This window comes from Centroberyx affinis, unplaced genomic scaffold (assembly GCF_046629955.1).
Source record: "Centroberyx affinis isolate AG114_WGS23_722 - 3 ecotype Tasmania unplaced genomic scaffold, CSIRO-AGI_Caff_v1 ptg003745l_1, whole genome shotgun sequence".
NCBI lineage: Eukaryota > Metazoa > Chordata > Actinopteri > Beryciformes > Berycidae > Centroberyx > Centroberyx affinis.
Genome location: NW_027281623.1, coordinates 203059 through 219640, shown reverse-complemented (window position 1 = coordinate 219640; position 16582 = coordinate 203059). Strand labels below are relative to the sequence as shown.

Sequence of the window (16582 nt, the reverse complement as noted above, 5' to 3'; positions counted from 1 at the left end):
CAGGGAAACCGGTCCACAAGCTTGTAGCTGATCATCGACTGCCAACAGCCAATCAGATTTCCTTGCTTCCTTGTATTTCTACTAATGTGATTTCATCGACTGCATCCATTCAAAGCTTTTTGAACTATGTTCCATACGTGAACACAGGGTAAGCATGTGTACGCATTAACAGGTACAGAACAAAAGTCCGCACACTGAAATCTGCTCCCAAGGTCGGTGAATTCATTAACGCTCTCCGAACACTCAACACAACTCAAAACGTCACACATGCACTGGTGTTAATAAATTCACACACCTTCAGAGCAGCTTTCAGTGTGCAGACTCTACTACTCATAATGGAGTTTTTACAAAAGCCTCATTTCTGACAGACATGTAGGACTTTTGGGTAAACTGAACAACTCTGTTTTTAGTCGCTCTTCACATTCAGCCGCTATCGGTGTTGTTACATTCAGCTACATTCAAGACACACAACACACTCAAAATCACCTCAGGCCAATAAACACTGCTGCCAGAAGTGGACTGGTACCAATTCTGACACCCATTTTTTTTACAACCCACACAAGCATCAAGTATTTTATCAAGTAAAGCAGCCGATATGAGTACCGAACACAGTACTACTCAATCTACAGTCATTCATGCTGCCTACGACTGGCCTATTATAAGACAATTACAAGAACAAGGGCATCAATCGCTTTTATTCTTTTGATGAAATTATGCGCCGGCCATTGGATAACTCTAAAAAAAACAGAAACCATGTGTGGAGTTCAGTTCTGAGATACTGAGCAGATTTGATGTCCCAGCTGGCAAAACTGTTATGTACTTTCTATCTTTGGAGATATTTAACCCCCAAACGGTTCTTTTTCCATAAATCACACCGCACAAACATAAAGTAACCATTAGTTATGTAATTCACGATCAACCTCTGATTGACGAACTCTCACACCGGCTTATTCGGAATACGTTAACAGATGAAGAACAGTGTGTTCGGTTAAGTCAAATAAAACAGGACGGCATTTGGCCTGCGTAAGACTCTTCATCTAAACAGTACGTGATATGCCAGCAAACTTCTAAAGATTTTTCCTCCAATCAGAAAGGTTTTATATTGACTTCACCATGACGGATGCCACCACCATGTCCAGCACCATGCGCCATGGTAGAGGGATTAGAAATAGGATGAAATGGACAAAGTATCAGAACAATATCATTCGGTATCCATATAAAATTCAGGGTAAAGACACTGGTATTGATTATTTCCAAGTGATACCCAACCCTATGGCGACAGTATTGATTATGTCTTCACTTGTTCCTTGGGGGAAGTGTGTGTGTGTGTGTGTGTACCTCGGCGTGCTGTGCCATGGTGCTGGCCTCCACAGCGTAGACCTTCCTGGCTCCAGCTTGGGCTGCGAAGAAGGAGAGGATCCCCGAGCCACAGCCTACATCCAGCACCACCTAGAGGGGGCGGTGGGGGTGGGGGGGGGCACGAGAGAAGCAGGCTACAGTAAACAATGTCATCCCACACGAATGATGCAGCGCTGCTCTGGGCAAATCAGCAGCAAACATAGCTAGATTTTCCATCCAAATGCCAATTGAGTTTGTCGCAAACTTTTGAAAGGCTGCAAAAAACCCCCATAAAATACGATTTAGAGGATTTTCCATCAGCTGGGTTGAAGTGAATACATTGGTTTCCTGAATGGCAAGAAAACACATCCACCAGAAAAATGTAAAGTCTTTCAGTAGTTGTTTAGTATTAGTATTGAGTAGGTTGTATTTGTTCTTTAGTGTCAGCTAATGTTGGTCATATTTCATGTTGTCTGAAGACCAAAACAAAGAAATGACATTGATGATATTCTAATGTACCAAACAATGTCCATACAATCACAAATATGATAGAAACAACACATATGATATTTCTGGAGGTCGTGGTACAGATAGTTCAGGAGGTCGTGGTACAGATAGTTCTGGGGGACGTGGTACAGATAGTTCTGGAGGTCGTGGTACAGATAGTTCTGGAGGTTGTTCTGGAGGTCGTGGTACAGATAGTTCTGGAGGACGTGGTACAGATAGTTCAGGAGGTTGTTCTGGAGGTCGTGGTACAGATAGTTCTGGAGGACGTGGTACAGATAGTTCTGGAGGACGTGGTACAGATAGTTCTGGAGGACGTGGTACAGATAGTTCAGGAGGTCGTGGTACAGATAGTTCTGGAGGACGTGGTACAGATAGTTCTGGAGGACGTGGTACAGATAGTTCTGGAGGTCGTGGTACAGATAGTTTAGGGGGTCGTGGTACAGATAGTTCTGGAGGTCGTGGTACAGATAGTTCTGGAGGACGTGGTACAGATAGTTCAGGAGGTCGTGGTACAGATAGTTCAGGAGGTCGTGGTACAGATAGTTCTGGAGGACGTGGTACAGATAGTTCTGGAGGACGTGGTACAGATAGTTCTGGAGGACGTGGTACAGATAGTTCTGGAGGTCGTGGTACAGATAGTTCAGGAGGTCGTGGTACAGATAGTTCAGGAGGTCGTGGTACAGATAGTTCAGGAGGTCGTGGTACAGATAGTTCAGGAGGTCGTGGTACAGATAGTTCTGGAGGACGTGGTACAGATAGTTCTGGAGGACGTGGTACAGATAGTTCTGGGGGTCGTGGTACAGATAGTTCAGGAGGTCGTGGTACAGATAGTTCAGGAGGACGTGGTACAGATAGTTCTGGAGGTCGTGGTACAGATAGTTCTGGAGGTTGTGGTACAGATAGTTCTGGAGGACGTGGTACAGATAGTTCTGGAGGACGTGGTACAGATAGTTCTGGGGGTCGTGGTACAGATAGTTCAGGAGGACGTGGTACAGATAGTTCTGGGGGTCGTGGTACAGATAGTTCTGGAGGACGTGGTACAGATAGTTCTGGGGGTCGTGGTACAGATAGTTCAGGAGGACGTGGTACAGATAGTTCAGGAGGACGTGGTACAGATAGTTCTGGAGGTCGTGGTACAGATAGTTCTGGAGGACGTGGTACAGATAGTTCTGGAGGACGTGGTACAGATAGTTCTGGAGGACGTGGTACAGATAGTTCTGGAGGACGTGGTACAGATAGTTCACATACAACATTTCAGAAAGTTCAAAGCCACCTTTGATCTGTTGTGCAATCAAACCGAACCAATCACTGGGGGCGATCGTGCCAAGCCTGCGTCACTGTTTGCTCAACAAGTGGGACAGGAATAACTGGAGAGGAGCCTCACTCAGTGGACTGCACCTTTTTAAATGTACTCATTCAATCATTTACAGATTACAAGTATAGACTGTAGCTGCCTGAATCAAACTGGTATTCAGCCATGTCTTTGAAGTGCATGTTACTCTAAAAACCCCCACTGGGATCTCTGTCAGGTTCTCCGTGTTCTTTTAACGCTTCAACACTTTAACTGTTATGATGCAAATGAACTAAAATAAGCTCATGTTTCAAATGGCATGGCAACAGTAGCATTATAGATGCACCGATCAGGTTTTTGGGTTTGATTCTGATTACTGGTTTACTAACCAGCTGATCACCGATCTGATCACTATGATGCATTTGAAATGATGCATTTTACCCTGATTTCTGCTAACAATGACAAGCATAAACAGTACAATTTCAATTCAGCATTGTGTTTAACAAATTGTTCTTATGGCTGCATGCCTAACCATGTGGAAATAAAGTTTGTGTCCAAACATTATTACATGTTAGTGTGACGCTGTAAAAACGTTTTCATTGAGGCAGCATAGGCTCTGCCTTCTGTCCAATACTGTAAACCAGTGATTCTCAACCTCTTTCTTATCAAGGACCCATAATTTAGTCCACATTAAGGCCACTGACCCCATCAGAGAATCAGAGAATATTTTTTATAGGTAGATATGATTTTGTCCAGAATCCCATGACTATCTGTATTGTAGGTAAAGAGTTAACAGTGAAACTATGGTCAAAACAGTCATTCTTCTACATTCTCTAATTGTGTTAACTTCTTGTAAATGAAATAATGGTGAAGTTTAACAATTCATCAATTTGCTGGGGACCCCCTGGAGCCTCCTCAAGGACCCCTGTTGGTCCCCGGACCCCACGTTGAGAACCACTGCTGTAAACTATGTGTTATATACATGTACTGTAAACTTATGTTATGTAAGCCCATTTTTACATACTTTCTCCACATTTTTGTGTCATACATCCAATGGCTTTTGTGATAGCGCAGGTGAAACATTGCTTGGCTGATCACCAACGACTACATAGAATGTCTACATAATCTACTGATTATGGTCTAACTGATTGGTGCACCCATACTGTAGCATACAGTACATCGGGTTACCTTGTCCTTGAAGTCGGTGTGGTTCTGGAGGATCGCCCGTTGGTAGGTCCCAGTCCGAACGTAGTCCTGCATCATGTTCTGTTGCTGGGAGAGGTAGCCATAAAACTTGACAAGGAGAGGGAGGAGAGAAAGAAAGAACTCGTCGTTAGATGTGGATTTTATCACATAAAGTCAATATTGCGCAAGAAATAAACGTGGACGTAGATGGCAGGGTATCTGCGGGTTTCAAAAAGCAAAATTTAAGACTTTTTAAGACCTTTTAAATGGCTACATGGAACTGAATACAAGACAAAATAAAGAAACACAGCTCGCAAAACCTTGAACATAGCTAATGAAAGTTGTGAAACTATAAATGGGCAGAATAAGAAAAAGGACACCAGGAAATGAATTGTTAAGGGACATGAAGTCCAACTGTGTTGACAGGATGCAGATTGGACTACTAACCCTGTTCTATATTAATCTAAGAGTGGACATTCAGCACGAAGAAACATGTCATTACACGATGAAAATACAAGACATTTTATCACATTTTAAGGCCTCACACTTTGATATCTTAAGACTCGCGGATACCCAGGATGGTGTGTGTGTGTGTACGTGTGTGTGTGTGTGTGTGTGTTCCTCTTACCTGGAAGTACTGTACAGCGGAGGACTCCTCTGTCCTGTCGCTGAAGACTGAACGCTCGCCGCTGTGGCCGCGACAGTTCTTCAGGAGGTTATAAAACGATGAGAAGTCTGGAGCGGAAAATAAAACGCACGCGTTAAGAGGTACAGGTCACATATTCTATTCTAATGCTGGAGCCTACATAACACAGTCCGCGATGCTTTTATACCAAAGGATACCAAAGGGGGCGAGGAGGGGCAAAAGATCAGCTACTGACTGACATAGAAGGGAGTAGATGGGGTGAGCTGTTCCTTTAAGTTCAGTACTAGCTATCCCTATTCTGGAGGAAGGACACAGGCAAGATTGAGGTGGTCAGTAGTGTTCAGTGTGTGTTAAGGCATGGTAGGGGGCGGGGAGAGTGTGTTTTGGGTGTTTTGGGTGTGTACCTGCGGGCGAGGAGAACTGCAGCAGGACGCTGTTGCAGCCCAGTGTGATGATGAATGACTGCTTCCCCACACGGCTGCACTCCGTCTCCCTGGAAACTGAACACTTGAACACACACGTCTCCTCTCCTGGAAAAGAAAAAGGAAGGGGGGTGGGGGGGGGGTTAGGACTGATGACACTACGAGACACATACCTGCATACAAGGGGGTCAGAAATTTTGGTAAAACTTCGCTTTGGTGGATAAATCAATCACACGCCACACTGGCATTTGAATGGTTATACCCAGTCTTTGACCTTCTTAAAATTTGTCCCTACTGACCGCCGTACACTCTATCTGACTGTCAGCCACTCAAATCAAAGCAAAAACAATTTCTCTGTATCAAACAGTCTCCCAAGCGTCTAAACTTCCTGGACGGTTAACCAGCCGAACGTTAGTTGAAACTTGAAATGCTATTCCCATGTGGCGGCACGCGGCAGGTGTGAGGCACCGAAGAAACCATGAAGACCAAGACAAAAAAAAAAAAAAAAAAAAAACATTCATGGTGTGACTAAGTGAGAGAGTTTTAAAATGAAAGCTCTAAATCTGTTCGTCTCTACTGAATGTTTCACTCTACACGCAAAATAGCACTGGCAACGGGACAGGATGACTTATTTCTATGAAAAATGTATTCGCTGGCATGGGAGATATCTGTGCCTTCGATGATCCAGGATTAACATTTACATATCCTCTGTCCATACGAGAGAGAGTGCAATTCATAATTAACACACACACAGGCCTATACACAGCTACCAGGCTGTTAATCTATAAAAAAGGGCAGTGTAAGAAAAGGGGACTACTGGAAATTGTTGAGGGAAATGATGCCCAATTGTGTTAAGCAAAGCACATATGATGCATTCTGTACTACAAACCCTGTTCTGGATCAGTGTTTCCCTCCCCCATATTTTTTTTAAACTGTGGTGTTGTAGCAGCTTTAATCTTGGAGTAGTTAAAGCTATCAGTTGAGCAAAAAGCAGAGTAAGTTTTCTCTGCTTTATCAGTTAAACATGGAAACATAAAAGCACGATATGAATCGGACCAAGCTCTCATGTCTGCTACACCAGTGGTTCTCAACGTGGGGTCCGGGGACCACCAGGGGTCCTTGAGGGGGCTCCAGGGGGTCCCCAGCAAATTGATAAAGTGTTAAACTTCACCATTATTTCAATTTGCAAGAAGTGAACACAATTAGAGAATGTAGAAGAATGACTGTTTTCATCAGAGTTTCACTGTTATCTCTCTACCTGCAATACAGTCGTGGAATTCTGGACTAAATCATATCTAACAATATTCTCAGATTTGGGTTTGAGAGACAAAATCTCATCAAATGGGGGTCTGTGGCTCTAATGTGGACTAAATTAGGGGTCCTTGATATGAAAAAGGTTGAGACTCACTGTGCTACACGTACATGTAGTGAGAAAATGTGTCTGAATCCTTTTCATTTAACTTATGCAGTTTGACAGCAATATCAAAGGACTGTGTGAGCGACACCTAGGAGAAACAAGACAGTCTTTGTAGACAGACACGTCACCTGGTAACTACCCCGGGTTAAATCCAGTCAGAATGGCTGGAACCGCACGTTCCATTTCCTGTTGCATTTTTTTTTTCCAGTGTCAATTCCTTCTGTAATGCAGCCTTTGCTTTCTAAAGTTAACAGCTTGTTTCAATTTGTCACATTCCAACTCTTTTTGCTGTTCAAAATTGAACTCCTAGAGATGTGTGCAGGAGGGGCAAGCAACCAGGAGACACATTCTTGGCCATCAAGCTTCCAAGTTCAAACACGTTGGTTTCCAATCTAATTTCTCCATTTTCTTTTAGCTGTTTATCACTAATATCAAAGTCACCAATTCCTATCTGTTTTCAGCAATTGGTCTTGTAGTAACTCTTCTGACTAAAAGTGTTGCTTACATTCTAGCAAGCCAATGCCATCGCTGGAAAGATTTGTGTCTCAGAAATAAACATAATTCGGCACAGTCATACTTTGTTGTCATTGAACTTTTATTTATTACAGCGTATCGTGGTTGTATCGAATCCTGAACCCCATCTCGTGTATCAAATCATATCGTCCCATCCCTAATATTGTGTGATAAACTCAGGGATTGGAGCGACAAAGTCGGCAAATAATGCAGCAAAAATCTGTAAATCTCCATGATAAACGAGTGGGACTTTTGTGTGCGACACACTTTAAAATGCCTCACAAATTGCTTTCCTGAACACTGCCCCATGCATAGGCAGAAAAAAAAGACCTAGATGTGCAGTGAGGTCAGTGTGGGCCCATGAACCAGCCTGAGCTGATCCAGTATCTGTTATGGCACCGGAATTTAAGTAACAATGTAAGTACATGCGTACATTAAGTAATCCATACTCTTTCCCATACCTCCCACTTTGCAGTCTACCCAAGTACTGAAATTGTTGGCACAACACTTTAACATAATCCCACAATTCCGTTTATTATTTTTTGCTATTCTTATTGTTTCTACTGTTTTATTGCCCATTTTACATTCTATTTGCATGCTTATATTCTAGCTTTCTTTCCCCAATTTTGAAACCTATTACTTTTGCTGCTGAAACGACCTCATTTCCCACAGGGATCAATAAAGTTTCATCTCATCTCACTGTATATGGAAGAGAAGTGAGGGGATAATCAGATTCTTCCTGTCCGCAGAATACTAGAACTTGACAAGAGCTGCTCAAAGGTCTGGGTCCTTTAGACTGTGCGCTTTTCTTCAACTTCAACACAGCAGAGGAGAAGAGAAACGTAGCTGCTTCTTTTCAGCGGGACATCGCATGGAATACGACGAGCTGCAGAGGAGCACGAGCCGCTCTGGTGCTGCCTCCACACGGGAGGGAAGGAGGTGGCGGGGACCCGGCTATTGTTCCAATGAGAACAAAGATGAATGCATAAATAATGTGGGCCCGGTCTCGCTAAAATGAGAAACGCAAGGAGGACTGTTTCCCCCCCCCGAAAGTAATAGGTGAAAAAGTTTATTTGATTGTCGGTCTATCACTGAACGGGCTAACGGCGAAAACAAAGTAAGCGCCAGCCGCCTGGACCGCAGCGCACAGCGGCGGGTCGGGAGCGATGCCCTCTGCTCTCCGATCCAAAACAATTCAGAGATGCTAACTCGCTAGCTAAGGAGCTAAGTAACGTTGTTGGGACATCTTGGGGGCAAACTGGAAAACAGTAACACAATTAGGGCAAGTCTATCTGACAAAATAAATGTTAGTGGGGCATGAAGGGCAAAGACGTGAGACGCGAGCTGGTTTGTTGCAGCGCATCAGTGCTGGAGCATGGCTAGCAGCATTGTTTAACTAGCCAGGGTTCATTAGCATTAAACTGCATTAGTTAGCTGTCTTGTTGTTAGCTAGCTTATAATGTTACTAACTTAACGAAGGGAATGCTATGAAGGTTTTGCTATATCCATGACGAGCTCTCCAAAGTAATGAGCTGCTGTGGGGGGTAAGAACCTGACGCTAACAAGCTCCAATATCTCACCGGACAACGAAAAATTAGGAGTTTTAAGGAGCTTCCTCGTGACGAACAGGGGGAGGCGACGTGGTCTCTCAAGCTGTGCTACCTACTTGGTAGCTAGCGCTACATATAGCTAGATTAGCTGTAAGCATTAGCATTGGCAGCTAAGACAGGCCGAACATCCGAGGATTAGCTGCAGAAAAAGGTCAACTCACCATTGGAGAGATTGATCAGGGCAGCGTCTTGTGTGGTTTTCACTTCTAGTCGCAGGGGCTGTTGCTCCGAGTGGCGCTGGATATCTCCGTTCGCGTCTCCGATGGAGAGGAGCCGCACGCCGGGGAACACCGACACCGCCATCTTCAATCTGGAGACAGAGACAGCTCGGTGGCGCTCACATCCAAGCCTGCTCTGCTCCCTGCTGGAGACACATCAACACGAGCCACTCCCACACCGCCACCCTGCGTCTTGAAGCGGGACATCCACCTTTACTGCAGGCTGTATGCTGGAAGCGTTTGTGTGTGTGTGTGTGTGTGTGTGTGTGTGTGTGTGTGTGTGTGTGTGTGTGTACATACACACACACTACACACAGATCCTGATTTCCTACAGTCCCCTGGGGTTCTCAAACATTTTCATGTTATGGACCCTAATAGACCCACATTAGACCCAATTTCATTAGATTTATTCCCAGGCACCCAAATGATTTTAGTTGTTGATTTATTGTAGAACTGTCTACATGGTATGTGGGGAAATAATAGTGGTGACAATGAAACCTTGAATTACAATAGTTCTTACACATTCTCTGACTGGGATAATTTCTGGCAAATTTCAGTGAATTTAAATTATTCCATATTTTGCTGGGGACCCAGAAAAATATTTAAATAGGGTTTCGATTTAGACAAGACATTGGCATTAACAAACATGTATAACAACATTACATAATGCAGTTGTTTATTGCGCATTTAATATGACCTCATCTTTGTTAACGTCACTGTTCATGCTTAATTCATGTTAGTAAACACATTACTTAACATTATTAACAAACCTGTATAACAACATTAATTTATGCAGTTGTTCATGTGCATTTAACATTAACTATCTTTGTTAATGTTGTTATTCATGTTTAATTAATGTTAATAATTAGTTAGTTAACATTAGTTAATGAACACTTAAAGTGTTGCCACTCTACTTAACTGTTTAAACTCCCCTCAGCTTGACTTGCTCTTATTTTTATCATTGAACTCCAATGGTACGAAAAGCAATGTTATCTGTACAGTTGTTAATGTCAAGTATGTGTTGATTGTAATGCTTAATTTGAGAAATTATATATTAATAATAATAATAATAATAATTGATTACATTTATATAGCGCTTTTCTAGGTACTCAAAGCGCTTCACATATTTGGGGGGGGGGGGGGGGGGACTCAACTCATCCACCACCTAAGTGTAGCACCCACCTGGGTGATGCACGGCAGCCAGTTTGCGCCAGAACGCTCACCACACATCAGCTGTCTCAGTGGAGAGTAGAGGACTGAAAGAGCCAATTAGGTAACGAGGGATGATTAGGTGGCCATGATGGAAGGAAGGCCTGTTTGGGAATTTTGCCAGGGCACCGGGGTTACACCCCTACTCTTGCGATGAGTGCCGATGGGATCTTTATTGACCACAGAGTCAGGACCTCGGTTTAACGTCTCATCCGAAGGACGGTGCTCACTCACAGGACAGAGTCCCTGTCTCTGCCCTGGGGCATTGGGGATATTATGCATGAGACCAGAGGGAAGAGCACCTCCTACTGGTCCTCCAACACCACTTCCAGCACCAGGTGGTCTCCCATCCAAGGACTGACCACAGCCAAACCTGCTTAGCTTCCCAGGCAAGCTGGCAATGTGATGCAGGAACTAATATATAGAAAATAGATACCATTTGGTTATGGCAGTGACATTAATTTAAATAAAAAAGTTGGATTTATTAAGCCATTTATTAGCTACATTTCCCTGGTAACACGTTTGACAGATACTGTATATTAGGAAACATCACAGGTGCTGTGCATCATTTTAACCATTGATATATCATTGTCACATTAATTGTGATACCTTGGTATGATTACTGTAAACAAATGAGACCATGGTGGAGATTTGCTGCCTGTATTTCACACAAGTGGTATTGTGTTAGTGCTAGTGTTACTCAAAATTAGAACCACATTTCCCATAAACCCCATTTCTTACTGTCCTTCCAACCTCTCCCTGGCATCTGTCTTTACTGAAAAGAATAATCATGGAAGTGATTTTTCCATCTGCCTTTCACTCCTTCCACCATCTGCCATTGCCAGAAACTCTGAAAGCTTTAGCTCTGTTTGCTCTGGAAGAACAGCGCCCTCTTCCTGTTTTGTGCCGTAAAGCGATCCAGATTTCCCTCCAAATCTGACCTGGTGGCTCACAATGGAAAACGCAGAGTAGAGGTCAGTAGAGGCTGACAACCTTGGTGATGGTCTGATTTGTTTACAGTAATTATACTAATGTCTCAGAATTAATGTGGTAATGATTTATTATTGTTAAAATAACACACATAGCACCTTCTAAGAATAATGTGCCATTGGCGCAAGCAAAGCTATGTGTAATCATGGCGTACACTGGTCAAGACAGTAGTATAAAGGGTTAGGTTTGTGGGTTTGATAACATAACACTGACATAAATTGTATTCATGGTGAAATCATATATTTGCTGTATTCTTCATACTGTAGCATGTACATAGAAATACAACAGCAAGCTAGGTTTTCTGCAAAGGCAAAAATGTCTTACAGTCTCATTCACAGTCTCTTTCAGTCAAACATATCAACAATAAAAGATAAGTCTACCAAGTCATACGGTTCTTCTTTTTATTACGCTCCTTGCTGTCCTCTTTTCAGCTTCCGATTGTAAAACAACAGATTTGTGCATACTTCATGGTGCCATTGTTACTTAATATGTTGCGTTCCGTTTAAAGCCGGAAATGGGAAATTCACAGTTGGTAGGTCCTAATTCTCCACATGCTCCAGTGGTCCAGCTCAGGCAAAAACCAGAGAAGAACATGGGCACCCACAAGATTGTCTTTGCCCAACATAATACTGTTCCCCACGCAACAGCTAATGTTATGTCAATGATATTTGGCAATGTTAGCTAGCTAGTAAGCATAGTTAGCAAGTGTAAGTGCAACTTTATGTTTCAAATTTATATGTTTAGCCATTTACCTCACAGGTGTTTTGATAGATTTAAGGTCATGTGATGCTGACAAAAGTTGAGTGTATTTTGAGGATTATAAACATGTTAGAAGTAATGCTGTGTAGCGTTTACAGTGTATGCTGTAAAACCCGGGGGTTGAAAAATCTTGGAATTCTGACGTGAAAGGCTGTTCCAGTGCATTTTTCCTAGTAGAAAGAAAGTCAGAATTTCTGACTTTCCGACATCTCTGGAACACAGTATTAGTGTCATTTCCCCCCCAACTCCTCTGCAATATTTTACATCAAGTCAGATGGTTCTTGAGTAGTGGAATTAGGCACAGTGCTAATTTTGTTATAATAAATGAGGCACAAAGTAAATGCCAGATAAACCAATTGTGACAGGCTTATGACAACGAAAGGCTTCAACATAACACAACAAACAGTGACTTTTTCATGGTCAATATTTACCACAGTACATATTAGACATGAATATTTGAGCAACACCAGACCAGTGTGAAAGACGTGAACCCTTACAGTGCATTGACACTGCAAGCAACATGATCAACATGTCACCAGAAGTCCATTCAGTTACAGGGGAACTCGGACGATGTGTGGATGGCCGACTCTCTTTTCTCTGCTGAGAAAAGTTGGCCGACAAGCTTGTTCAGATTTGTGTTTCTCTCCTGATTTAGTTTCACGCAGAATAGCTCCGTCTGGCAAGTGCAAACGAATGAGAATGCGATTACAGCCATTCAAAGCTTCCCAGTTCTTTATAACTTAACTACAGGAAAATAGGAGGCTTGGAGAGCAGTTGCATCCATCATTGGGATCTTTGGTAAGTTATTTTATTGAGTTTATTTTTGATTAATGCTACCTAATAGTGTTTGCCAGCTAGCTTTGTTAACTCGTTAAAACGGCGTAATGTTATGAAAGGCACAAACAAAGCAGTGAAAAATACATGTGATTTTACCTGGTCAAAACTTTGAACTTAAGACCACTAAAGAGAAGCAACTGTCGCCTCTATCCCCGCCCACAACTAGTGAGAACAGAGTGACACATCAACCAAGTTGCCCACAGAGTGAATGTACCATCAGTTGTAAAATGGCTTTGCAATTGCAAACACATATCCTATCAAAACATTCAGAATATATTAACTGGATTTTTGGCGATATCATTGTTTAGCTGCTCCATTAGTAGGCGCGTGTGTGTGTGTGTGTGTGTGTGTGTGTGTCTGTGTGTGCGTGCATGTGTGTGTGTAGTCCTGGCTTCTTTATCTTCAGTGTCTGTAGGCAGTGGGGACACATGACAGAAATCCACATCGGAATGATCAGAAGTGTGTTTGTGTTTTATGCATGCCTGCATCGCCCTAAAAGAGACAGAAAATACATTTAGCTCGAAGGGATACACGTCTTGTGCTTTCAGAGACAGCAAGTTTATTGTTTAGTGGTTCTGGAAGGTAGAGGTATTTAAGAGACGGGGGGCAGAGAAGAAAATATATGGAGAAATAAATTAAAATTACCTGAGAAATTCAAGCAAACAGAATAGAGTCGGACTCGTCGTCATACCTCAGATGAGGACGCAGGACTTGGGAGGTCTGAACGGGTTGTCGCTGGAGGGGACTCCCATGAGGAGAGGGTCCTTGTGCGCATTTTGCAGACAGAAGGTCTTCAGATCTGCGGCGGCCTGAGAAACCTGCATATAGAAAAGAGAGAGTCCACACAACTGAAGATACAATTCTATGATAGTCAATACACCAAATAGTTCTGTTTAGTAGTTCAGAGTTTTGTAGTTTGAACTTAAAGCACAAAATTACCTTCATATATCTGCAGAGGGTTGATAGGGTTGTTTATCAATACCTTTTGCTATGCTTACATGTGCACAATAATACAACTATTAAAAAACTTTGCGCACCACATCCTTCAAATTAGAGGCTGCAGATGTAACGGAAAGGAAAGGCCCTTCTACATCCTACAAGCAGTTGTAAGCGCTCATTGCTGGGGTGTTTTTTAATTTCTTTTTTTATTGTAAGTATTGTATGTAGGTGGCGCTCTTTTCTTTGTCTGTTCAGCCATGGTGGCTATCGCTGCTCATGCTAACTACACAGCTCTTCTTCTGTTTATTCTAAACAAACCGGAAACATAAAACACATCGCTTCTTGTGCGGCAGAGGATTTTTCCCAGGAAAAAAGCGACCAGACACCGGATGTTCAGAACAGCAAATGTAAAAGCAGTGGTGGAAAGTACATTTATTCAAGCACTGTACTTAAATACAATTTTGAGGTACTTGTACTTTACTTGAGTATTTCCATTTTATGCTATTTTTATACTCCACTACATTTTAGAGAGAAATATTGTACTTTTTACTCCATTACATTTATTTCACAGCTATAGTTACTAGTTACTTTTCAGATCAATATTTTATATTTAAAACATTTTATCATCTTTATAAAATAACATTGTTATAGATTAGACTACCCAAAAGTATAGCTAAATCGTTAAAGATTAGCTTCATGTTGACAACTTTAAAATGCTGCTTACATGTACATGTATGCCAATAAATCAGTATTAATATTCCAACAATTTATGAAAAATATAACTCTCTAAATGGGGACAGTTTGCATAATGAGTACGTTTACTTTGATACTCTAAGTACATTTAGCTGTCAATACTTATGTACTTTTACTTAAGTAAGATTTTGAATGCAGGACTTTTACTTGTAATGGAGTATCTTTACATTGTTGTATTGCTACTTTTACTGAAGTAAAAGATCTCAGTACTTCTTAAGCTTTAATGAACTGGATATAGGTTGAATCACTGTTGTGGTATACTGTAGCAATCAGATAGAGAGTAGCAGAAGAGGCAATTATTTATATGAAAATGTTGCAGATTATTACTTTAATTAGTTGTGCATTATTAGGCCTGTGATTTGTCTATAATGAGCATTGTACTCAAATATATCTAAGTTATCACAAAATGTAGCTGGTTTCATTGCATTTCAAAGCACAACTTGCTGCCTCAGAGAGCTTTCCTGACAGCTTGCCTCGGGGGTTAAGGCTGGCACTTGAAACTAGTCTGACTTCTGTTCTAAAATAAGTAGTCATCCAACAATCACACCAGTCACACACCAGCACAATCGACAAAGCCGCCACTGTGCTGCACTAGCACAGACACATCTGTTTGCTAACTTTCACTACACTACACAGCATACCAGGGAATTATACTCTCGGAGAAGACTTCTGAACGACTTATTTAGAGAATATGAGCATAAATAGGCTACTGGAAATAAAATACTGAAATACTTTTTAACTAGACATGAATATTTAACATAAATTAATAGTAACTAGTATCAAACTGATGTAGGCTAAGTTATACACGGATGTTTTTAGGATAGAAACAAAAGCATAAATCAATACTTTTCTGAAAACACGTTTTTTTTTGTCTGCTGGTGGTTGCTTAATTGCCTCATAATGATAACGAGGTCACAGTTAACCGAACTGTTTTATTTGATTTAATTGACTAGTTGCTACATTGACTTTCAATTGGGTTCTTCTAAACTGTTGGCAGCAGAGATGTAGTGGAGGGTAAATCGAGCTAAACCCAGTTCACGTTTTCATTTTCAAAATAACCGTTTCCTCACTTTTTGAGGAAACTCCAGCAGTAGGCCTATTTGACATAAATAGACATATTCCTGTCATAAATTTGACATTAATTCGGAGTAAACATCATAGTAGCCTGGGTTGTATCACCTTTTTAAGAAACAAAGGCATAATAATTCGATACTTTTATGAAAATAACGGCTTGTTAGTTGATTTTGTGTCTGTTGCTAGTTGTGTTCCGTTTTGATGACCACGGTCTGGAGGTCAGTTTACCCAGCCTTTTATTGAATTTACAGCTCGTTACATTGTCATAAGAGTTTCTTGAGTTGCCACATAGTAGTAATACAATGCAAACTGAAACCTTTTAAATGTGCTCTCTGAAAGTAATTAGCTACGGCAGGCTTCTCATTACAGAGCATGTTGACACTTCAAAGCCCTAGTCACACCCAGCGGAGAAGTTTGATAAAAGTCTGATTTAACTGTTTTTTTTTAGTCTGGTCAAGCCTACATACCTTAATCCGACGAACACTGGCCTCCAGACGAAGCTGTTTCACTGCTTTCTGGGCGATGACTAAACTGCTGCTGTTGGCGGTGTTGTTCGACATGTCTGCGTCCAAATAACAGAGAAAGTGACGAAAGTGAGTGGACAGTCACACCAGTGTCAACCAGCTGGAATAGAAATTAAACCTTCCGGTTAGCAACCTTCAAAATAAAAGCCCTACTGACCAACGTGTGCCACGATTTATTTTGGAGTAATAGCCTACAAAGTAGCATAGAGAAGTGAAAAATCTGAATGAATTTAACGACGAATCTCTAGGGGGAAAAAAATAAAACATTTGCTGTTTTTCTTTCTCTTTTTTCTTTTTTTTTTTTTTTTACAAAATGTCATTTTCACAGCATATAGCCTATTAGTAGCCAT

At 41.7% G+C, this 16582-nt stretch overlaps 2 protein-coding genes across 3 annotated transcripts; both read right to left on the bottom strand.

Moving 5' to 3' along the window:
* Positions 1–1338: 1338 nt before the first annotated feature.
* Positions 1339–9233, bottom strand: LOC139662283 (histone-arginine methyltransferase CARM1-like; the record flags this gene model as incomplete). The annotated part of the gene is made up of 5 exons (XM_071540926.1): positions 9091–9233; positions 5372–5497; positions 4950–5056; positions 4325–4429; positions 1339–1449 (listed from the first exon to the last, which is right to left on the bottom strand). Coding segments are annotated over exons 1-5 (591 nt in total), but the record flags the coding sequence as incomplete, so codon positions are not given.
* Positions 9234–10849: 1616 nt separating this feature from the next.
* LOC139662271 (guanine nucleotide-binding protein G(I)/G(S)/G(O) subunit gamma-5) lies at positions 10850–16324 on the bottom strand. Of its 2 annotated transcripts, none has more exons than XM_071540913.1 (3): positions 16176–16324; positions 13588–13760; positions 10850–13434 (listed from the first exon to the last, which is right to left on the bottom strand). In XM_071540913.1, the coding sequence occupies exons 1-2, from the start codon at positions 16266–16268 to the stop codon at positions 13635–13637; spliced, it is 219 nt and encodes a 72-aa protein (XP_071397014.1). In that variant the 5' UTR covers positions 16269–16324; the 3' UTR covers positions 10850–13434; positions 13588–13634. The 2 variants fall into 2 exon arrangements, with proteins under 2 accessions (XP_071397014.1, XP_071397013.1); XM_071540912.1 differs by having other exon boundaries at positions 13634–13760.
* Positions 16325–16582: the final 258 nt, after the last annotated feature.

Bases quoted from the DNA above. Each gene is read 5' to 3' on its own strand.
- LOC139662271 (XM_071540913.1), bottom strand. From the start codon at position 16,268: ATGTCGAACAACACCGCCAACAGCAGCAGTTTAGTCATCGCCCAGAAA. The intron at 13,761-16,175 runs GTATGTAGGCTT...TTCTATATGCAG, and splicing joins CCAGTGTTCGTCGGATTAAG to GTTTCTCAGGCCGCCGCAGA.